Genomic DNA, 24,768 nt, shown 5'->3' on the forward strand with positions numbered 1-24,768 from the left:
ATAGGCTTGCTTTGGACGAACTACAATTTCTCAACAGCTATCAAGATATTCCCTGACTTGCGCACATAAGGAAATCTTTATTCCATCTGGGGTTGAGACATTTCTGGGGATCCGCCCATGGAGCTAACCCCTATCACAAAGTCGGCCTTGAAAGAATTATTTTATTGTGTGCATTGGGGAAACGATATGCACAAATGTAAACCCAGATAAATGTTTAGATTATAAATGTACTCCATCTTTTGACCCTTTTTTAGATAATAAAACATTGGTGCTATCTAAAATTCTTAATGCCAAATTCAGGTACATAATTTTACCAATAATGAGTTTTGTATGAATGAGGAAGGCTTAAAACTGAAAGTGGCCTTTGTCCAGTATGTGGTAAAGTGATGGAAACGGTTCCCGACTTCCTTTTTTTTTGAGACGCTATAATACCCCACGGAAAAAGTGGATTTTACCAATCTGTCATTAACTAGGGGTCAGAAAACATCTAGAGGCCCTAAAAATTCTTAGCTCATGTACTGACGAAGTCAAAGCTCATAGTGTGACAAAATTCTAGACATCTGCATGGATTATCCGTAAACAATCCTATGAACAACAAGTTGATCTATGATAAAGCACCGTGATATTATTTTCTTTTGATGTATTCGATTACATTTAATTAAAGTGATTTATTTATTTTTTCTTCAAAGTTTGAAACGTTGCCTTTATCTTATTTATTCTGTTCTGTTTTATGGGTTGTATTTCCAAAATAAAAAACAAATGAAATGAAGTTAGGGAAAACATAGCATAACAAGGTTGCAGAAAAAAAGTACTTGGGCAAGTGCTGCATCTAGGTAGTAGGCAATGAGGTCATTTGTTAGCAAGTAATGTTAAGAGATAAATGTTTTTATAGCGCAGCAGGTCAATATTTTTTCACAGTTTTCACTTCAAACGCAATTAGCGGAAGGAAGTTACTTACCCATACTTCTCAGCAAGTTCTTGAGCTTCCTCCTTTTTAACCGCTCTCTGATCTTCCAAATCACTTTTATGACCACAGAGTACAATGTCTGGGTTTTCACAGTATGCATGCATCTGTAGCTGACCTACCCAAAAGAAAACGAATTGAAAATATTGTGTTAGCCAACACTTTGAAATGCAGAAAATATCCTTAACCACATAACAGTAAAGCACATTTTACGTCTATCTGAAAGACTAAATTAGATTGTGAGAATTGAAGAATGTTAGAAATGCCTACAATCTGTATTTCGCATATTTTTCTCGACTGAAGGTATAATGGCATATTTGTTGTATTAACAGAAATTATTAATCGCAGTGCACTCTGGTCCTCAGAGTTTTAATGTTTCGAAATTTCCTTTTTTCCCTGTGCATCCCAGTCGTTAGCGCTGTCTCTGTAGGCGCTACATGAATCTAAATTACAGTAATGCCAGGTTTGGAAGAACCGCTACCTAGCTGATGGGCACACACAGCTTCAAAACGGGCAAGTTTTACATCCAATTTAAATCCATTCCATTCAATGTTTATGAATAAAACTCACATTCGTATTTGTATATCATCATTTTTAATGATTCATCATCCTTCTTGAAGATACTTCATTTTACATATTGTGATTGGAACTGAGGTGTCAGAAGTATAACAAATGTTGGTTCATTAATGATCTACTCCTCCCCTCCACTGAGTACCGTTGATAATCACTCACCAGATCAATCCTGTGCTGTCAACAGATCCATAAATATGTGTAAAACAGCCAACTTAGCACGCAACAGTGAGATAACACTGGCACACAGACCGCAAAGTAGGCGCTCTTCTGAGACAGTAGCTCACATGAATTAAACAAGTAATGCAAGGGGTGAACTCAAATTAATAGGGGTTCCATCATTTGTTTTTTCTTTGACAGTTTAAACATTTCATATATTTTTGAAAGAAAAATGTATTGTTAAATTAAAAAAATAATATATAGATAGATACTATTTGGTGTTATGTTAATTCCCTGCTTCCACTGTTTTCTATGGGAGTGTGTTGCAGAATCAGTGGTGCCCAATGTGGGGTGCTTGAATGACCCCAAGGCAAGCATGCTGTTCTGGCACTTTTAGGGTTGTAGTGAATTTAGAAATATATTTTGTAAATTGCAATTGTCTCACTCTTTGGTTAAAGTATGTTTTGTTCTCCCGTATTTTACAGTGCACTAACCGCCCACAACCTAGGTTCCTCTTTTGTTACTTGTTGATTTTATGCTGTTCTTTGAATATGAACAACACTCAACTGCCTTTTGGCTACGTCCGTGCTATAAAAATGCCATGTGCATACGTGCATGCATACCATGTCTCTTCCAAACTCCTCCTCAAATTCCCCCACACCACTCCCATTTAAGCCCTTGTGAGCTCAGTGGAGAGATACCAGTCAATAATGCAGACTCCTGAACCCCAGTTTCGCTGCATCAAAGTACTACCATTACAAGTTTTCCCCCCAAAATATGTTCAGTGCTCGAACCAGGAGTTACTGAGTGCTTTAATAGGCAGTTTACCCATGTTTAGGCGAAAAAAATGCTCAAATTTTCCACCTGCTCTAAGCAGGCAGAAAGAGCCAGAGGGGGTTAGGGTGGTGGATGGGAACGTGAGGGTTTAGAGTTGTAGGGCACGCCCGTGCCCGTCTGGAGGGGTCATTTCCTGCCCCCCGGATTGCTGCAGGGGGGTCAGACGAGGCCAGGCAATGCCACTGTCCAGAGCCCCACTAGCAAACGTAGCAGTCTGACGCCTCCAGACCCTGAATTATTGGGTCCAGAGTTTTTGGTCTCAATAATTTCAGGCTCAGAGATTCAGAATTGGAGCTTGATAGTCTAGAGGAGTTATCACTCCATATGAAATAACCCACTTTGTAATGCTGGTCTGAGAAGTAATATTCCTCATTCTCCAACCACTCCTCATTGTCCCTCACATATTTACTACAAATTTGTAAAAGCATGTGTGTGGAGATCGCCAAACTGTGGCAAAGACCTCTGCAAAGACAAATTAAGAGCGGTGGAGGTCAGAGGTTTGTGATTTGCATTTTGTAGTATGCGAGGCTTTGTACTGTGGTACTACTTTACGTGCTATTAAATGCAGCTGTGAATCGGGCCCTACAATTTTTTATTCTCACTGCAATATGTTGCCCTTCTAGGTGCCTGGTCAATGGTCACTAAGGATGCAGAACACATTGTAAAAATACAGGTTTTCATGAGTTAACAAAAAGATTCGTGATTAAGTTAAGTTCACATTAAAATGTTAGAGAAAAGGAGATACAAGCAGAAATCAGCCAGCATCTCAGTTTATGAAGAGAAGGCTGTGCGGGAACAGAAGTTTGGTATTTTCAGAGTGCAGCTAATGCCCAGAAAGCTACCAAATTTCCGAAGTATTCTAGATCAGTGCCATACAATTTAGCAAACAGTTGTCAAAACAAGTTCTGCTTCGCCATCAGTGACCAGAACAGAGGATAAAGGGTGGGGAAAATGCAGTCTCAGCGATTGACATATATGACATTATGGGTAGCGGCATTCTGGAGAAGCTGCAGCCTCTGAACCCGACAAAGCACAGCCAGCAGACTAAGTCTGCATAGCCTACATTCAAGCTCAGGAGCTATTCAGCAGGTATGGAAAGAAGCAGTGGAAGTCTTCTGAGATGAATCAGAGTGAACCTGCAAGGGTGCCCTCAAAACGCCTGAATCAAAGTTAAATGTTCCAGACCTGGCTTCACCATGAATGGTGAAGACATGCACTGCATCCCGTTTAGGAAGTGAAGGATCACAAATAGTTAACATAACGAGCCCGGTTAAACATATTTCACTATAGTCAGACGTTTGGTGTCCAACTGTTACAACCAGGAGGAATCTGATCACTCGGATATAAATATCCAAGGAGGTTTATAACGAGATTTGGGCTCTGTCCAGCTGAAGACTCCATAAACACAGCTACAAAAATTGGCCTCATAAAGGTTACATCCTACATTTTCTAAGTGTAAAAAATAAAGGAGCCACATCGATTCCAACTGAGGATTTGTTCCTATAAGGTTAATCTATCTAGAGGATTGGATCTTGAGTTAACAAGCAGCCACCAAAGTATTAATACTAATTTGGGCTCTTTATAATGTTTAAATTATACCCCCACCTTCCTCTCTCAGGCCAGGGTCTGTGGTTCTCTAGCGCCGGGACGCCTCATTGCTGGGGCAGCTGTTTTGCGCTTTACCAAACTATAGAATAGAATAGAATAGAAATCAGACTGGCATATTGCATAAAGATGGTGGTTAGTGATGAGCGATCTAGCAGCTTGGCAGCTCTGTAAGTCCCATGAAGTAGGGGTCTTTTCTTCAAAGGCTTCAGACCTGTACAACTTCCACCAGACATGAAGGCCAGTATTTTTACCGCTTCTTTAAACTGGGGTCAGTAATTCTATTCCTACTTGTCAGGGTCCACCTATATCACAGTGGTGAACGGGAAACCTTCACTGAAACAGAAAAGCATGCAGTTTTCAGCAGACTATGTGCGCATGACGCCTGTTAAGCAGTTTCAGTTCACACGCCAAAACACATGGAGTCAAAGTTGGAATAAAATTAAGGGAAATTACTTAGTAGTTCACCTACCATTGGCTCTGACATGTTGCACAAAGATCTATCGCATAAGAAAAGGGGTATCACTGGTAAGGCAGGAAAGGAAATGTAGTTTCCCATAGCTCACGTCATTTCTAAAATAACGCGCTACTTATAAATCTGTTAACAAATCTGACCACACTAATTGTTCAAAAGTCTCATGCTAAAACATAGGTTTAGAACATACTTAAGATTCACACACAAAACTACTATTAGTGACGCAAAACACCATGTCAAGATGTATGTAAATAGTCATAAAAGTTGCAGTGTTATGAGATTAGATCAGCGGTTAAGGTGATGCTTCAGGTTCTGTCTTCAGGAGGCCCGGTGCCATACCCGCTTCTTTGTGGAAATATTTCAACTGCTCTTTATTGTATCAACACAATAAATTACATTTGATGTATGGGTGTGTTGAATATGGCGACCTACCGAGTGATTGTTGGTGGACAGCTCTGACTGTGGCACTATAGTTGTAACACGCGCAGTCATACAGGTGGGTGAGTTGTATGGGTTGTGTGTGTTTGTGTGGTCAGTCGTTCTGCGGCGCACAGACTTGACACAGTGCACAATGGAAAACAAAGAAAGAAAATACAGCGCTCTGCCACCAGAAAGGTTCCACTGAGTCATTCTGTTGCCCCTTGATGCTCCGCATTAGGGGGTGATCCCAGACCACGCGCATTAGAGTTCTGATGCCCAGTGCGCAGGAAAAGAAGGGGCTGCATCAATGTGACATAAAACCTATTTGTCATAACATGGGCCTAGAATTTCCAACAATTCCGAGTTAGGATTCTTTATGTCAATGGACGAGCACCTACAGTGCACATCTTTAAGGGGCTTCACTTCTCTGCTAATGAAGCACTGGTCTTCCTTGTCCAAGCTCCTGCTGGAATGAACACTACAACAGGGTTCGTGGATTGGTCTGCAAGTGTCGTAAGATCATCCACAGGGACACACAGTAGAGCCTTCTGTCCATCACAGAAGCAGTAGCACAACTGCCTTACTACAGGAGCCCCTGAATAGAAGTTCTGTTCTATGGAAAGAACCTGGTACCTTTGGTGCCCACTCCCTTAAGAGAAGCTCCCCAGATCATCGTATGAGGAGTCTTAGGGAGAAAACAGAAGTGTTTCTTGAAACGGAGAACACTGTGCCCAAAATAAACAGGTTGTTCTCATTGGCTGAACATACACTCAGAACATAGTGGAGATGGTGGTACCTAGCAAGCTTACTGGAGTGAGGGAGGGGGACAAAGAAAAGAGGCAGCCGGGACTGCTGAGGAGTGGGGTGCACAAGGAGTGCACCAATGCACATGCTACGAATTATAATTACACACTACACATACATTATCATTCAAAACTGGTCATGGGAGCAAGCACACAGGCATACGGAGCATCCGGCAGGAATCGGCCATGGAAGCATACAGAAATATGATAAAGAATAGAGGTTCAGTAGGTCAGATATGCGTGAGGTTTTAACCACAATCTCAATAGGATAAAGGCTAGGAGACCTGTGTATCATCTGCATACAAAAGGATATTCCAAAGAAAGACGCATCATTGGTGAGGAAGGTAGAGAAGACAGAGAGGTAGGGAGCTCTAGTGCTTCATTTGTAAAAACCTAAGTGCCAAGGCCCTTCTCAGGAGACCACTGCAGCTTGCACCACCCGTTGCCCCTGCCACCGCTGCCAATGACAGGACCAACAAAGCTAATAGCCATTCAGACTACTCCAGGCAAGCAAAAGCTTTAGGATTGGCATGACCAGCCTTCCAAGAAATGCCCTGTGTGCCCTACAAGGAAAACGCGAAGGCTGGTCTTTGTGGTGCCCCAGTAGTTAGTGGTATCACAGAGCTGTTACAGCTCTTGAGAAAGGGAGGCCAGGAGATCAGTGGCAGCGGGTATTGTAATGTCACACTTTCAAACTCTCATTCAGGAGATTGTTGTCTTTATTTTTGTGTGCAGTTACCAGCTATTTCATGCAGATGCAACTTATTTGTGTCCGTTGTTTAAGGCTTTTTATAGAAATAAGCTATGCCTGCATGAAGACTGACAAGCAGGTATACATACAGGACTACTGACCACGACACATTAGCTTCACAAAGAGGTGCTTTGGTGTTTTAGCATCACTGACATGGGCCTGAAAATGTGTGGAGGCTGCCTGCTGACTTTTGTCATCTAAGGAGACGCCTAATTCAGCAAAATCATTACACCCCTCATTATTATTCTCAAAACAAACAGAACATAAAGTGGCGTTCAACCTGTCAAAAAAATAAAAGGCTTCTTTAACCACATCGCTGCTTGAGAGATTCCTCTGCTGTGCTGGACAGCAAAAAAAACGGATGTGGTCATGACGAGCTGAGCTCGTCATGAGCACAGGAGCACTGTACTGCATGACGAGCTGAGCTCGTCATGAGCATGGAAGGGGTTAAAATCGAGGTGGCCTGCAACATATATGATTTTGAGTGAGAAAACAGATTTACAAGAAAAAAGTGGTGCTATCACTGCAATCTAGTCTCGGATCTGAAGTAAAACGGTGACTAAATTCCCAGTATGGTCTAGCTTCTAAGAATGAACGAGCAAGCGGGGAACACTGTGAGAGATGTGCAGTCCCTGTCCTGTGCATTTTCAAGAGGTTCTGCAGGGGAACTTGAGCGACTAATTTGTTTTTGCGCTTGGGCCTGATGTGACAGAGCAGCAGACACTGAGGCACACCTCTGGTGCTGGAAAGGCTGAGGAATAGGTGTATATATTTCAAGAAGGCAGACAATTTTCTTAGTTGCTCTTGAGGTATCAAACCAAATTTAGGGGAGAGGACACCAGTGTCTCAGTAGCAGGCAGTGCTGTGAAGCATGGCTGATGCGACCATTTAATAATAGTATCCCTGGGCGTAGTTCGTGAAGTAGCGCTACGCGTAGCTACGCAAAGTTCACTTCGCACTATGCGAACTGCGTAGTACCCCGTTCGCACTGTGCAAGATGCCTTTTCAATGATTGCACAGTGCGGACAAGCATCCTGCACTGTGCAATCATTGAAAACGGCATCTTGCACAGTGGAAGCTGTAGTTTTCTGCCGCTCGAGTAGATTTTTACTCGAGCGGCAGCTTTCTCAACGCAGACTGGTAGGTTCTCATCGCGAGCGGTCGCGAGCATACGCGACCACTCGCAATGAGAAACCTGACCTCCTCGCGTTGGAAATCTCGCCGGGAGGTTTATTTTCCACGCTCGCGATCTGGAACTGGATGTAGCTGATCGCGAACGAGGAAAAGTCTCACCGGGATGTAATTTTGCTTGCTCGAGGTCGCCGACTTAACGTGGAGGACCACGAGCAAGCAAAAAATGACTGCTACGCGTGTTTGCACTGTGCTACGTGCAGTTCACGTAGTGCGAAGTAGGTCAAACTTCGCAAACTACGCAAGCGTAGCGTAGTGCTTGGCCCGGGGTTAAATAATAGTGGCTGTGTTCAGAACTGCATGCTTCTGAAAATGGCCGCGACTGCTGGAGGCCGTGAGCCGGAGTAAAAATCCGCTGAGCTCAACGTATTTATTTATTTGAAATGTTTTATATAGCGCTGGCTAGACCTGGGGATATCAGAGCACTTTACTTGAGCAGAAGCAGTCAAAGAAAAACAGTTGTTCAGGGTAAACAAAAACAAGCAAGTACATCTCACATTAAGTTAAAAAGGGGCAAAAAGCACTTTACATGAGTAGAGGCAATCCAGAAGAGCTATTTAACAGGCTAAGAAAAACACGCAGGTACATTTCACAATTAAGTTAAGGGAGGGCAAACGTAGATTGTACTTGTTAAACAGAGCCCTCTTTCTGGCTGTTAGAGCAGTAGCAGCACTCCCTCCTCTTCCCCCCTCCCCTTCCGGCACCTTGAGACCCTCACGGGCGAGTTGTGCGCTCTACAGATGCATGGATTTATTGATTGATTTCTGCCCCGTATTAATACGCCTTAGAATTGCATGCAGGCTTTTTCTTGAAAGTATTTATTCACGTGCACCTTGAATTTAAAATGGAGTTTCAAACCAAATGGTCACCAATAGCGTTGTCACCATGCTTCTAAAATCGAGTTCCATCTGGAAAAGGAAGCCTTAGTTTAAAGGAAATAGAAAAGCTATGTAGCGCTGCCCTCTATCCACATTATTAAATGCTGCAAACACTAGTCTTCACAAAGTTAACGTTTTCACTTTCATTGGGCAGATCTGTTTTTGTGAGAGAATTCCGAGGGAAGGCGTGTCTAATGTGTGAAAAGACCATTGCAGAAAAAATACGAGTTTCCAAAAGAGCTTACTGGCTGGCTGATTAGTGGTAACCTTTTGTGCGGGCCTGCATATACCCTCATCAGTATCTTCTCTCCCTGCGTCGAAGTAGGTCTTGTTACCTGCCCTAGGCAGGATGATCTGCAGGCACCTCAAAGAGCGGACTCTTATTACATCGTGAGAAAGTCTGGAAGAGGAGCTTGTGTCGTGCACATCAGTCCACAAAAGAATGGAAAATTTTAAAACCCACGTGCTGAAAAAATAGAGGTGTCAGGCAATGGGGTGGCCTGGGAATAGGCAGGGTCAAAATGACATTTAGGAGCTCGGAAAAGTAATTGTTATCCTGGTCGGAGACCGAGATGATGAACTGGAGTTTTCTCTTCCACCACAAGGTGGTGTACAGATCCCACAATATGAGGCGATAAAGTCAAATAAGTGCTATCCTCTGAACTCGAACAAAGGCCGAGGCCAACTTGACAGTTAACGTCCGACTGCGCACGATCTCTCAAGCAACGAGTGTTTCAAATGCAATCGACTCCTGAAGCCTACAAATGACCAACTAGTGTAACTGTGTAAGCATACATATCAACAGTTTACAACAGGAAAGTGGGAGATTTTGCCCCACAAAAATCTGGGTAATGTCCTAACTTACCATTTTAGACGAGAGATACAACAATAAATAACTCTCGATTAGTGTTGTACGGCTCTAAGTAGCACGGAAAAACACAGAACATGACATGATGGAAATAAAATTACAGGGGAAGCAAAATCACCACAGTACAATTTCAACTTACGGCCAAAAATGCCCGCAAGTAGCTGCAATGGAAGAAAAGTGATGTGAGGATGTAACATGGCCGCCCAAGTAGGCCCTCTCCCACAATACAGGCAGGACGGCTCCGAGCTGGAAGGGACCTTATAATCAGGAGACCACTCGCTGTGCCTTGACAGGGAGAGATCCCACGGCGTAGAAAACAAAGAAGCGAGGGAAAGCAGCAGGGTGGGACGTGGCCTAGTAACATTTGGGGTTGTGGCAGGGGCGGCCTTAGGCATGTGCAAGCTGTGCACCTGCACAGGGCCACCAAACCCCAGGGGCCACCACGCCAATATATATCCTTAATATAATAATCCTCTGAGGATGGATACATATTTGCGTGGAGGGCCCTGGCATCGATTTGGCACCCTCCGGCTCTGTTCCACTTCCAATTACCCTGAACCCCGCCCCCTTCACTGGCTGGACTCCTTCTTCCGGGGCCCCTACCTACGCTCCCTGCCCAGGGCCGTCATGAGCTTAGAGCCGCCCCTGGACTTGTGGGTGGAGGAAGACTCTCAATTTCAACAGTGACGACTACATTTTCTGTCGAGCTCAATGTCCACCCTCCTGAACTTTTTTGAGTCGAGTGGCCTGCAAGTTTTACATTCAGAGTAGAATGTTGTGTTGGTGTAAAAACTTCCTCTAACAGTCAAATGGAGTAGGGGACCGGGCGCGGTAAGCCATCGAACCATCTTCCCTATTTAGAGTGGAAGGCCAGTTGAGGGACAGTAAAAAAAAATAAAAAAAGAAATTCCCCCCCACACCACGGGACAAAACTCCCATTGTCTGGAGGGCATTTGTTTTTTTATTTTACAAAGTAGAGTCTAGCTTGAAAGTTTGATTTTGAAGAATAAAAACTTTTAGAAATACCTCCCTCCCCCTGAAGCTGCACCCCTGACAACAGAATATTAACAGGTGGAGTGGAGGAAGGTATACACCACAGCAATAAAAACACATGAACAGAGACATCTCTCACCAAGGCAAATAGCCATGCATATAAGCATGTGTATTGGTTAACAAGGTTGCCAGCTTAAAATAGGGTAGCACACCGCCAGATTAGACAAGTACCGGAACACCCTAGAGGTCAGACCCGGGACCAGGATTCGATTCCCGACGCGGCAGGGTGTTGAGCTCAAATGTCCACGGACTCGATAATTCTCGCTTCGGTGCCTGACCTAATCATGGGTTCACACTCTGCAACTCTGGGCATTAAGCTTGCTTAATCTCCACAACGGCCCCCCGCGGCGGGATGCCTGGCTTTCACCTTGGGGATGCCCTGTAGGGGCTATCTCACAGGGAAAAACCAGGACGGGTTCCCAAGGCAAGCGCAGAGATACCCCTTCGGGGGTCGATTCTGGTGCTATATAAGAAATATAATAATAATAATAATAATAATAATAATAGGAGGTATGCAGCTGGTAGAAAAAAGTTCAGTCCACACAACCCTCGCACACAATCTAGATACAAGGAGACATATATGCAGCAAATCATGTAAAAGCACACAACCAACAACGGAAAGTCTGATCCAAAAATAAAAATGCAACCAGTGGATGATGCTTGCAAAGGTTATGCTGTGGCAAAACAGACCCCCACGGTGCTAGCCAATAACAGTCCAATTTCTGTGCCTGAACCTCGTTTAGGACCTTGATAAACTGCTAGGCAGAGCCATGTGGCCAGGTAGCCTTATCCAAATTGCAGCTTGCCCCAGCTCATGGGGGCTTTGGTGCTCCCCACTTCGAATTTTATTTCTTGGCCGCCCAGCTGCAATGGCTTTCCACTGTCTATCTGAACATCTCCCTGAAGATACCAGTGTCTCGACACCCTGCTTGACTGGACTTCTGCCCTGGCCTGAAGGCTTCAGGCACCTCCCTGCAAAAGGCCTCTGTTGTAAATAGGATGGTGATAGATGACAGGATACTTCTAGTTGATTACATGTAGATTTATTGTAAGACACAGCGGAGTACAAAAACCTCGCAAGCTGACCAGACCATCAACTGACACTGGTAGAACACTCTGGTACAGATTAGAACACTCACAGGTATTCTGGGAAGCTGAGAAGGTGAAAACACTGAGGAAGGGCTAATGACTACTGTCAGCCATATTACAAGAAGAATCAATATACAACAGCCTCCCTCATCTATTACGGGTGGCTCTGCATTGTCTGGTAAGAGGTCATTGGCTCACTAAGAGTCTTTCCCTCATGACTCCACCACATTTCTTCTGGATCTTCCTAATCAGAAGAAATGGGATTTTCAAAGCACGGCTAATCACTCCTGAGGGGTTCCCAGTGCTGATGGGCAGTTGGGGTGCTGCTGCTGTCAAAGAACCAGGTCTTCCTGTCTTTCTTGCACTTTTGCTGGGGTCGGTGATTGGGCGGAGGTGGAGGTTGTTCCACGACTTGGCCGCTAAGTGTGAGAATGCGCAGTCACCACTCCTGCTTCTCTGTATGTGGGAGATGTGGGCCAGGAAGAGAGATGAGGATCTCAGTTTCCGGTTGGGTTGGTGGAAGTTCACCCTGTGGTTGAGGTTGTGGTTGAGGTAGGCTGGGCCCTTGTTATGAAGAGCCTTGTAGGCGTGGTGATCAGTTTGAACTGGCAGCATTTGCTAGTGGGGAGCCAGTGTAGGGCTTTGAGGAGTGGGGAGATATGGGTCCTCGTTGGGAGTTCGAGGAGGAGCCTGGCTGCTGCATTTTGGATGGTTTGGAGTATGTTAAGAAGTTGAGTGGTATTTTATCTTCAGTGTTTTACTCCTATCCACCTGTAACAGACTCTAGACCTTTGTAATATCTACCAGTGATACACATGTAATCTGTGTAAACAACAATGTGTATTGATCCTGCAATGTGGAAAACCGAATTTTTTTTTTTTTTTTTTAAGAAGTTGAGCGGTGATTCCCACGTAGATGGAGTAGCCATAGTCCAGACAGCTGGTGATGAGGGCCTGGGTGACGGTGTGTCTGATGTCGAAGGCAGCCATTTGAAGATTTTTCTGAGCAGGCATATGGTGAGAAAGCAGGAGGATGAGACAGCATTTTTCTGCTTGAGTGCTTGCTGTTGAGTATTATTCCAAGGTTTCTTGCGTGTTCCGTGGGTGCAGGTGCCGGACCCAGCTCCGTAGACCTCCAGGAGTCATCCCACAGGGAATTATTGCTTCCGAAGAGGAGTATTTCAGTTTTGTCTGAGTAGGTCCGGAAGCCTTACCAGACACAATTTACAGCTTTAGGATCAAGTTGAACTCTCCACTTTTTTTTAGATCGTTTTCGTAGTCGACTGCTATTGTCCTTTGAAGGCCTTGTTGGGCAGCAGGATCTTCAAGGAGGCCAGGTCTTAATCTAAGGCCTTTTCTGGGACTCATGGCAAGTGGAGGGCTCTGACCCTGCCACTTACCATCTCAAATTATCTACATACGATGGGAATCGGCATACAGCTCATCAGGTGGTTATCTAAGGCGCTGGACACCCACACTCGAATCGTGTTACAACCCCTGAGAAATACCCCGGAGGCAGAGTTTGACAGGGATCTACACAACAAGGAATGGGAGACAGTCCCTAATATACCCCTGAAAGGTTTCACAACATGTGCACCTGCAACTCATACAGTTGTATCTTGTACATAAAGCTCATATCTCATCACAAGTGATTCATAGAATATTCCCCTATGCCTCGGATTAATGTTTGAAGCGTATCCCCAGCAGCGGACCTCAAATGTGTTAAGGGATTGCCCCTGCCTGCTGTCATACCAGTCGGAGGTGATGCAGAAAATCTCAGCAACCACATGCTTGCAGACAGTGGACTCATAAGAAGATGGGGCACTGGACATATATAAATGGCACAAAACAGATTTGATTCCTGGACCTGGCCCTCATTCGTAAAATGTAAAACATATTTTAATCCAGCGGAAGGGCTCAATTTAAAGATACCAGTCAACGACCCAGAGGAGGAGACAAAACAGTGAAAAGATAATGCAAATCAAACCACCCTACTCATAACAAATAGCAAATGCAATCATGACTATGGAGGTCCAATAGAAAAGATAGAATAGTAGTGGTATTTACTGCAGAACACGTCAATGGCATAGTTACACAAATACACAAATATTTGTTAAAAAAAATAGCAGTACATGGTGTGAAGCAGCTGATAAGCTTCTTTTAACAAGCGAGTACAGGCTAGCATGGCCTGTCTTCCAAAGGGTTAACATGCATATGGCAACACTTCCTTATCTAGCAACACTTCCTGTTTTCAGTGCTCACCACATCTCTAAATTAAGCTTCTCTTGAGCAATGGAGATTCTGGCAAATTACTATTAACCCATTATCGACGTTTAAACAGCTATTTTCTGCATAAAATACATTTTTCCTCGTTTTCATGTAACAATGGAAACACCAAGAACCAACACACGAATAAAATAAGCAACTCTTCTGTAGTCATAATCCTGAAGCACCCTGAGATATGAGCCTTGCGTCCTAAGGATCTGCCTGAAAATAGCCAATGGATATAAACAAGAATTCCGTATCAAATAAAGAGTCTATACAGCTACAAATAGAAGAACATTAAAATGAATGTAAATTCACCAAAAATGTCAGCTGTCTTCAATTAGTGTCATCTTGGACCCTTTAATTGTAGACAGGTTCAAGACGTAGGCTTCTACCAGACCTTAATTACAGCCGGGCTGTTTATGCAGGACCTTGCAACATTTTGTAAAGTTAGCTTCAAGTACACTCACCACAAGCTAACTCCAACTAAAGGCTTTGAGTATACTAGAAGGATAAACATCCATGTTCTCTTGTGGTTCAACATGGAGCCACTTGGTCTTCTACTCACAGATAACTGCATCAGGATTCACTAATATGCCTATGATACACCACTCTACTTGCAAATCTCCCCTGCTTCAGACAGCCAACACTTTAAACACTGCCTGCACATCATCCAGACATGGATGTTTCAGCACGTACGGGAAGCTCAACCCAGCCAAGACAGAATTGCTCCTATTGGCCAAGAACAACAAACAAGAAATAGTACAAATCTGGCTCAAGGACATGAACATGGATGACTTTGAGTGAATGCCAAGTCACCTGGATTCACCCCGAACACCAACCTCACCCTCAATGAGGTTGTAGCCTCCCACACATACTTGGGATGATGGGTGTCTGAGAGAAAAGCTGTTTACATTGCATCCTACTGAACAACCAAGCACAAAGAAGCATAGATGAACCTTGCCATCCAAGAACAATCAAAAATGTGCAGAGTACAGTTCTTTGAGATATAAAACTCTTGGCTAAGGGAGAAGGGAAAACAGGTGCTTTGGGAGGAAGCACCTCCCCAGAGGAAATGCGTACCTTACCTGTAACTGCAGTTATCCAGTATTGGTATCTTTCATAGAGTCACATGCCTGAATCATTCTCCGTCGTCGGGATGGGAGTCCCCGGTATATAAGAAAAGTAATGTCGGACTAGACATATAAAGAGATAGGCCAAAGGCTGAGAGAACCAGGCGAGCCCTTCCAGGGGCGGTGGGTGGGTTGCATGTGAATCTATGAAAGATACCAATACTGGATAACTGCAGTTACAGGTAAGTAACACATTTCTTATCCAGTATTAGGGTATTTTTCATAGATTCACATGCCTGAATCAGAGTAGCAAGTAATGGCAAGCACATTTCGAATGGCACAGAATGTACAAGTTCACCAGATAAGAACATATCAATGTGAAAATAGCAAATATCAATACTACAATCAATGAAAACACAATGGAGAAATGTGCGTATAAACAGAAAGGATGGTGGGATGAAAAGAAGGCTCACCTCTACTGAAATAGATGACGTAACACCGCCTGTCCCGCTGCAGCATCTTTCATGAGTTCTGTATCCAAGCAGTGGTGCTTGGTAAATGTGTGGGGCTACCTCTATGTTGCCGCTCTGCAGAAGTCTGTGATAGGCACACCTGCAAAGAGTACCATGGATGTAGAGACTGCCCTCGTGGAATGGGCATGAACTGTGGAGTGTAAGGGTAGGCCCACTTGATCGTGACAGAAGTAATAGCTCCTGAAATCCACTGAGAAATACTTCGTTTAGTGAGTGGAAAACATTTCCTAGGCAGACTGTAAGCCACAAAGAGTTGGTTGGATTTACGGAACGCTTTTGTCCTGTCAAGGTAGAATTTAAGGCAGCATTTAAGATCCAGTGAATGTAGAGCTCTTTCCGCCACTGTTTGAGGATTTGGAAAAAAAGGTTCGTAAGACTATAGGCTCATTGAGGTGAAAGTCTGACGGGACTTTGGGCACAAACTTAGGATTAGTTCGCAGTATAACCCTGTCATGTTTGAACTGAAGAAAAGGGTCTTGAATTGAAAATGAATGAAGCTCACTTACTCGCCTCGCAGAGGTAAGGGCTAGAAGGAGTGCCGTCTTCCAAGAAAGATATTTGAGATCATCACTGTGTATCGGCTCAAAAGGGTGTTTCATAAGCTGAGCAAGAACTGTGTTGAGTTGCCAAGTTGGAGGCAAAGACTTTACAGGAGGAAAAGTCCTGAATAGGCCTTTGAGAAATGGTTTAATCAATCTACTAGACCAAAGAGAAGGGCCTGCAGAAGATCTCCTAAAACGGGATATTGCTGCCAGGTGAACTTTAATCGAGGCATGAGCAAGACCTGACGTCGCCAGATGGAGAAGGCAAGGCAATATTTGTTCTGGAGAAGATGAAAGAGGGTGTATTTTTGCCGACTTACACCAGATGCAGAACCTCTTACATTTTAAGGAATATGTTTTGTTAGTACTGTTGGCTCGAGCCCGAGCCAGCACTGCCCTGCAGTACGGAGGGATGTCTAGGCCCTGGAACTCTCGAAACTCAGGAGCCAAGCCGATAATTTGAGAGATGCTGGATCCGGATTTTGGACTTGTTCCCGGTTCATAGTGAGGAAAGAGGAAAACGTTTCAAAGGAATCGGTGGTTCCAAGGAGAGAAGATGGAGTTCCATGAACCAATGCTGGCGCGGCCACGCTGGAGCGATCAGGATTAGCGTGCAGGATTCTGCCTTCAACTTACTGAGGACCCTGGGAATCAGGGGAATCGGTGGAAAAGCGTATGCAAAGACATTGAACCATGCAATCGAAAATGCATTCCCTAGAGACCCCCGTTGAAGATGCCCGCTTGCGAAGTTTTGGCATTTGGTGTTCTGCTTGGTTGCAAATAGATGCAAGAGAGGAGTGCCCCATTGGGAGAATATGCGGTCGAGAGTCTGCTGGTTCAACTCCCAAATCGGGACATGTTGTTTGTTGCCTACTTGGTGAATCAGCCAATACATTGTCTGTTACTAGAACATATTCCACTTGAAGGGAAATGTTGTGATGAAGTAACCAGTTCCAGATCTTTTGAGATTCGTGAGAGAGTGGTAGTGAACGAGTACCTCCCTGCTAGTTCAGGTAGTGCATCGTCGTAGTATTGTCCGTCAGGGCAAGCACTAGAGAACCTTTGATCCTGGGAAGGAACGCCAGGAGAGCCAGATAGACAGCTCGCAGCTCGAGGAGGTTTATGTGAAGCTTCCGTTCGGAAGGAGACTACTTTCCGCTGATTCGGAGTTCTTGGAGGAAAGCTCCCCAACCCTCCAGGGACGCATCTGTTGTGATGATCTGTGGAGAAGCATGGAGCAAGAAGGGCAGACCTTGAGAAAGATTCCGTGGATGAGTCCACCACTGTAGAGCAGTGACCATCTGAGCGGTCACCTGAATGACATTGTCGAAGGATCCTTCGGATTGAATCCTTTGAGTCGACAGTGCTTCTTGGAGAGGGCGCATGTGGAGGCGACTGTAAGGAACCAGCAGAATACAGGATGACATCATTCCGAGAAGGGATTTGAAGAGGCGTACTGAGAGAGACTTCTTGGATTTTATGTGATTTGCCAAATCAAGAAGTTTGCTCTGTCGCTCTTTTGATGGAAAAGCCTTCTTCTGGGTTGTGTCGAGAGTAGCACCCAGAAAGGTAATTTGCGGAGAATGTTGGAGGACACACTTGTCCTGATTGTGAGTGAGTCCCAGGCAACTGAAAAGCTGTGGACAGACGTCGGAAGACCTGGTCGTGCCGTCTAGAGAAGGTGCCTTGACGTGCCAGTCGTCGAGATAGGGAAAGACTTGATGATGTTGTTGCCTGAGGTATGCAGCCCCTGGAGAAAGGCATTTCGTAAAGATGCGTGGAGCTGACTTGAGTCCGAAGGGCAGGACTCGGAATTGATAATGTCTGCCTGCCACGGCAGACCTCAGAAACGTTTCGTGATTTCTGTGGATAGGGATATGGAAATAGGTATCTCAAAGATCCAAAATCACCATGTAGTCGTTGGCGTTGAGAAGTTGCAGCACTCCTTGGATGGTAACCATGCGAAACGGCTGCTTCTTTAGGAACTTGCTGAGACTTCTCAAGTCTAGAATTGGTCTCTATTTCTTCTCCTTTTTGCGCACAAGGAAAAAACTAGAGTAAAAACCCTTCCACTGTTCACAAAGAGGAACCATTTCTATAGCTCCCTTCTGGAGCATGAGTGAAAGTTCCAGGAATAAAAGGCGTAGATATTTGTGAAGCATAGGTCGAGGAGGGGTTTGAAGAGGATTTTGAATGAACTCCAGCGAATGTCCAAATTGTACTAGTTGAAGAACCCAACGGTCCGTTGTTATCGGTTTCCAATTGTGTAAGAAATGAGAAATACTTCCTCCTACTTTGGAGGGTGGAGAGGAAATGGAGACCGGTGGTAGAGAAAAGTCATTGCCGCCAAGCAGCGTCCTTCTGTCATCCTCCCTTTCCTCGAAAGGTGGTCTTATAATACAAGGATTGCTGTTGCTGACGTTGTTGGAATTGTGGCTGATATTGTTGGTTGGAGGAGGTATAGGAAGACCGATATTGTTGGTAGTCTCCTCTAGTGGAAGATTGCCCTCTAAACCTTGAGCCACGAAAAGGAGGGTTTTTAAACTGAAGGGAACCCAAAGCCCTAGCCGTATTGGTATCCTTTTTCATGCCCTGAAGAGCTTCATCAATATGCGTGCCAAAAAGAAGCTGACCATCGTAGGACATATCCACAATCCTTGTCTGGACTTCCAGTCGGAATGCAGTCGCCTTCAGCCAACCTTGGCGTCGTAGTACAGCAGCGCTAGCCAGTTGGCAGAAACCAGTAAAGGCGATATCCATCGCACAATCGATGATCTCGGAAGCAGAACGTTCGCCCTCAAGCAAGATCTTCTTAGCTTCTTCTTTTGAGGCGTCCGGCAAGGCCCCCCCAAGTATGGAGAAATGTCTGCCCACATCTGCCTGTTGTAGCGCCCTAATAATGCTAAGGAATTAGACTCACGCACCGTCAATGCAGACATGGAAGAAAAACTTTTTCCAATATTATCAAGTCGTCTGCCTTCCTTGTCTAGAGGAGTGGACAGCGGAGCAGAAGGGTTTTTAGATTTCCGCTGGGAAGCCTGGGTGATGACGGAATCAGGCTTGGGATGTCCGGTAAGGCAGGATGGAGCGGTGTCCGGAGCTCTGTATTTTTTGTCTAGATGAGGTAACACTGGGAGAACCGAAGATAGATTGTGCATGATTTTAACACCCTGATCCCAGATGTAGTCTATAATGGGCACAAATCTTACAGACTTTTTAAAAGGTTCCTTAAAGTCGTAAAAGAAGCAATACTGCTCGTGAGAAGGCATAGGATTCTGGAAACGTTGTGCAGCCCTTTCCATGACATTATGAAAACCCCTGATATCCTCAGGAGGCGAATCAGCTTGAGTAGGCACCGGGGACGCTGGACAAGGGATAACATAATCATCCCACTCATCATGAGTCAATTGTGAATCATGGAGCTCCCCTTCCTCTTGATGATCATCCTCCTCATCATCCGTGAAGGGGGAGGAGGTTGAGTGACGGGCACAGACTGTGGAGGTAGAGGTGTAGCCTGTGGACTTGGCGGCAGAGAGACAACTGGAGTAGGAGATGTAGCAGAAGTAGGAAATCTTTGCTTGTAGTCAGTAATAAGAAATTGAAGGTCAGAAACCATAGACCCAGGTAGACAAACCATGGGAGGTTGGGGAAGATGGCTGTCGTCAGGATAATATGTCTGGTCTTCTGGTTCTTGCTCATCATAGTCCGAACTCTCCTGGCACTTAACATGAAGTTCAGAAGGACTCGTCGCAGCTCTGGACATACTGTCCTCGTCTGAATCTTCCTCCTATTCCAAAAGGTGAGTTGAGGTAATGGCTGGACCCTGCTAGGGGAAGTCAGGGCAGGTGTCAATGTGCGTTTTGTTACTTTGAGGTGGACATACACACTTTCCACTTTGGACTCTGGTTTCGTCGACGAGACAGTCATCGGTGTAGTTGTCGACGGTGAAGCACTGACGGGCACAACTGAAGGTAACATTGACGGAGCCGTCGTCGACGATGTCGTCGCCGTTGACGGAGCCCTCGTCGACGGTGTCATCGTCGTCAACGGAGCTCTCATCGTCGACCGAGTAGACGTCGACGGAACACTCCTCGTCGACGTAGGTATTGACAAGCTTGTCGTCGATTGTAGCGTTGACGCTGACTTGGACGTCGACGATGATTTCTTAATTTTAATCGTCGACGATAAAGGTTTAGCAGCCATCGACAATGAAGTCGTCGACGTGGATAAAGTTGAGGATGCCAAGGATGTAGAGACAGTCGTCGTCAACGAGGTTACTCCCACAGCTGTAGACGGGGATTTTCTCGCAGTCGAAGTTACCAACGATGAGGCAGTTGTCGACGAGGTGGAACTAGGCTTTTTAAAGGTGTGTAGAACCTCCTGAGGAGAAACCTTTGTTGGTAAAGCCTTAAGGTGTGCCTCTGAAGACTTTTTATGTGTATTCTTTTGAGGGGGCTGTGACGAAGGTCGTGGAGAAGCAACTCTGGGCCTTTTTTGTGAGGATCTTGAAGACTTCTAGGAGCCCTCACTCTCCTCAGAAGACAAGGCTTCGTCTTTATCTTTAAATCTCTGCAGCCAAATTAAAAGGCGTCCCTCCCGGTCTTTAAGGGTCTTTGAAGAAAAGGTATAGCAAACCTTACAGTCCTTTGAGAAGTGGTCCGGGTAAAGACAGTAGAGGCAGTCTTTGTGTTGGTCATCGACATGAAGCCTCTTCTTACTACAGGAAGCACAGGGCCTAAAAAGGCCTTTATTAGGAGTATCTGCCATGAAGATATGGAGAACTTCACACAGAAAAAGGAATTCTGAATAAAAGCCACTGGAAATCCAGAAACAAGGAAAAACTGAGCAGAGCTCAGTGGAAACTCGCTTAGCACGACATGCGGTAGAAAATTTGAGGGACTAGAGCTCCTTCCAGGATGGTTCCAGAGGGTGGGGATAGCTGATTGGTTGTGGTCTAGAGTTGGTCCTCATTACAAAAGGACCTGGATATGTTACTAATGTGAGGCCTTTGAACTATCTCTTTATATGTCAATTTGTGAAGGAGTGAATGCCTGTCAATCTTTGGCCTCTAGTGTTTGATCCCACCTGAGGGATTACTTGGAATGGTTCAGTGTGAGCTCATGCTCAACTACAGATGGACTGCAACAAGTATACAAACTCTCTAATGTGAATTAGAGTGATAGCCAGGAGGGTGCTGGTATCATTGTAGCTACCAGAAATCCTGAACATAAATGCTTAAACATAGTTGTTAGATAGGAGCATGAACACTCAAAGAAAACACATATTTCAAATGTTCTGTAATCAGCAAGTTAAATCAATGCACATCCTTTATGAAAAGTTACAGACTTTATTTCCAGTGTGTATTGTGCAACACGAGTGGCTGATTGAAGTTTTCATGGAAGTTTAAATCTTATCTGTAGCATTTAATAAACAGCCATTGTTCATATTGTGGTAGTTTAAGTATAATTGAAATCACTTAAACCAGAGCCCAGTAAAGCTGCAGAACTGCAAAAAAGTACCTAAAACAGAAGCTCCATCATTGTTGGTTTACCTTGAAGTCCGCATGAAAATAAGCATAAGAGAGGGAAAGTAAGAAGTTGGTGCAGAAATAGATAGCATCAAGTCGTACTTTCCACCAGAAATAGTTGAAAATGCCTCTAGATGACTGGGTATCTACACCAGAGCAGAGGTCTACCATTATGACTGAAATGCTGTTACTAGAAAAGCGTTCATACACTCCCCCCATCACCTCCTCTTGCAGGTTAAGAATGACTTAGAAATGTGCATTTTTTTAGACACTAACCAGCCCCCATTTATCCAAGTCAGAATTACCCACACATTACTTAAGTATTGGATTCAAGTGAGTACTGTAGGTCCCTCCTTTGAAGGATGCCCCTAACCTTTAAAGGAGCCTCCATTAAGCCCAATGTTAATGAATATCTGCAAGAAATGGTAGACCTAGGGGCCTCTCATAACATTGTGAAAAAAGGCCCATCATTTAGTGCTACATCATTGATTGAAGTTGCAGTAGGCAAAACAAGGTGGCCATTTTTCAGAAATGACACCTCCCTCCAATTCGCAGTTTGGTGGCTCTTAGAACAAGGACCAACACCTATCCTGTCAAACTCAGCAAGGAACCTAGGATTGTAATTAACAATAACAATCAAATATTGGTGTCTAACTAGGTCAACATGGTTGACTCCACCTGCTTCGACACCCTCAAACTCATCAAGAAAGTTTTTAGAGGGCTCCCGCTGAACACATGAAGATCGTACAGTGATCACCAGCAGACTGGACCATGGATACACTCTGCCAACCTGTTGCTCCATCATGTCCCTCACTTCTAAATAGATAGGAATAGAACCTTTTCTTACCTAGCTCCGAAAGCCTGCAACAACCTCCCCTTATACATTAGAGCTGCCAGATCACTCTTAGAATTTCACAAAAAAATTAAAACCTGGATATTCAAATAGGGCCCAGTCATGCCAGGCCCTCCCATTCTTCGGCGCCAGGATAATCAGTTGAAAGTATAAACATCTTACAAATAATTATAATATAACAAAGGCCGCAATAGAACATATTCTCTCAATTCTCAACACAATTGACAGCTAAGTGGATATCTAATTTACTGCATTGCTAACAATTATGATTTTATAGAAATCTTCACTGCTTGAAACCAAATCTTGTCCAAGTGTAATGAAACTTTTCTATTTTGGTAAACAAATCACTGTAATTTGAGTAAGGTAATTCGAAGCTCAAGCCTTAAAAAATGCATCAACGTAAAAAAAAATATAGTGAAGAAAAACTTACTTATCCAGTTTCTGACATTGATGAAACTCTGTTGATTTGTCAAGTCAAAAAGCAGAAGAAACCCCATGGCATCCCGGAAGAAAGCAGTCGTCAAACTACGAAACCTACAAAAACAAAGCAAAACAAAACTCATTCTACTTTTCCGTTACTAAAGCATTGCCACTGATCAGGTACAAAAAATATATTTGGGAATAAATAATATCTGATAAAACCCAATATGTGCACCATCACACAGTGACTTAGTAATTTTTGAGACAAACTTATACAGTGAAAATCAAAGCTTAAACTTAAATAGACACGCAAAGCATTAAGAAACAAAACTTCAGCTAGTAGTCAGGTGTCAGATTGGAGCAATGCACTAGTTGTAGTGTTAAACAAGAAGCCCCAAGGTGAAGTATAAAAAACAAGTTAGTGACAATGGTCAAGCGCTCACTACTAATCAGAGGTAATATTTTGTGGAAAGGAAGAACCAAGCATACATTTTCAGTTTTCTCATTTCTATCCATGAAAAGTGCAAAAGAAACAAACACTTAGAATGTAAAGACTAGTATAGTCACTTGCCATGATTTGACTTGCAACAGTGTATGGGGACGAGTATGTGTGAAAGAGAGAGAGGGAGAGGAATAAAAGATCAAACTAAAACTTTTCAGATCAGTGATGAGTTAAAAAACAACAACATTTGGTCCCTAAAATATTAACCCCTTTCCTGCTCAGGCTTTTACCCGCCCTGTGCGGAGCCCTTTTTAGGTCTCGACTGGCCAGCGCTAGAGCTGTCTCTTTGAAACATGTAGTATATACTTTGTGGGCTTCAGTCCGCCCATAGGCTTCTCATTTTCTGGCTCCGTTATCACTCTTCTATCGTTTATCCCCATTTGACTTAGACCACTGCATGCATGCATCATGCCTCTTCCTGTGTTTAGCCCTCCCTGAGAGCAGGGACCAATTACCCTATACTTCCACTGGTCACATTTTAGCATTTGTTTCAGGAACTACTTTTTTCTTTGTTGGAAAGCACTTAACACGAGCACTCGTGTTTTCACTTGCCTGTAAATCTTGTTCTTCTCTCGTGACATCTGCTGTGCAATCAAAGAGAGCCTGTTTTCTCAAATGCTATTGTTTTCACTTCTCTAGCAAAATACATACAGTGCTGCTCAAGCTAATGGATGGCTTCTTTCCGGGCATGGTTTTAGGGTGGGTCATGTTTTTATAGCCAATCTCAGGGTTTACTGGGAAATGCAGGCCGCAATGACCACCTAATGCTGCTAGTTGATTTGCATGGGTTTGGGAGTAGACGTGTCACTACCGCCCCAGCTAATCAGGGCCTCTTAGTCTCACTCTCACAATACTGGCACTGCTCTTACGTGTGCTCCACTGAAGACTAGCGCTGTCACCATGCTTCCTCTCAATGCTACTGAGTCACTAGTTGTCTAGAGACCTAACTGTGGGTGCATGAAAAGCGACCACTAGAAGTTCGGATACTCTGCTGTCAGGTTAGGTGGTACCTCGCTCGCCATGCAAAACTATGAGTGGCAGCTGCAATGGCGGGAAGTCAGAGCAGGAAAATGTGCTCAGTACCCCCTCACGCGAGGACTGAAGTATGTGACAGCAATAACTTTTTGCATGCAGGACATGATGCATTGCTCTGCTTGATAAGGACATTTCCCTCAGCATTTGCCCCACACCTATGTGCGTCAGGCACGAGAGAAGATATCACTTGTACAGACCAAGTGATAAACTCAAAGAAACGTTGTTGCTAAGGAAGCCCTCTCTCTTCTGCTCACATTGACCTGCTGGTCATCCATTTCCCTCACCCACAGAGAGCTGAGCTAACAACCGAGACCGGCGACCTGTATGGGCCTACACGATCACTCCCAAAGCGGCCT

At 44.3% G+C, this 24,768-nt stretch overlaps 1 protein-coding gene across 10 annotated transcripts in view; it reads right to left on the minus strand.

The window, feature by feature from the left end:
• Positions 1 to 24,768, minus strand: part of RAB27A (RAB27A, member RAS oncogene family) — a 465,531-nt gene that overhangs the window by 35,347 nt on the left and 405,416 nt on the right. For all 10 annotated transcript variants that reach the window (XM_086958330.1, XM_086958326.1, XM_086958321.1 and 7 more), the window contains 2 exons: positions 22,886 to 22,989; positions 959 to 1,082 (listed from right to left, as the gene is read on the minus strand). In XM_086958330.1, coding sequence (XP_086814456.1) covers positions 959 to 1,082; positions 22,886 to 22,989 — 228 coding nt within the window. The remainder of the gene's footprint in view (positions 1 to 958; positions 1,083 to 22,885; positions 22,990 to 24,768) is intronic.

This window comes from Lissotriton vulgaris, chromosome 2_1 (genome assembly GCF_964263255.1).
Source record: "Lissotriton vulgaris chromosome 2_1, aLisVul1.2, whole genome shotgun sequence".
NCBI classification, from domain to species: domain Eukaryota; kingdom Metazoa; phylum Chordata; class Amphibia; order Caudata; family Salamandridae; genus Lissotriton; species Lissotriton vulgaris.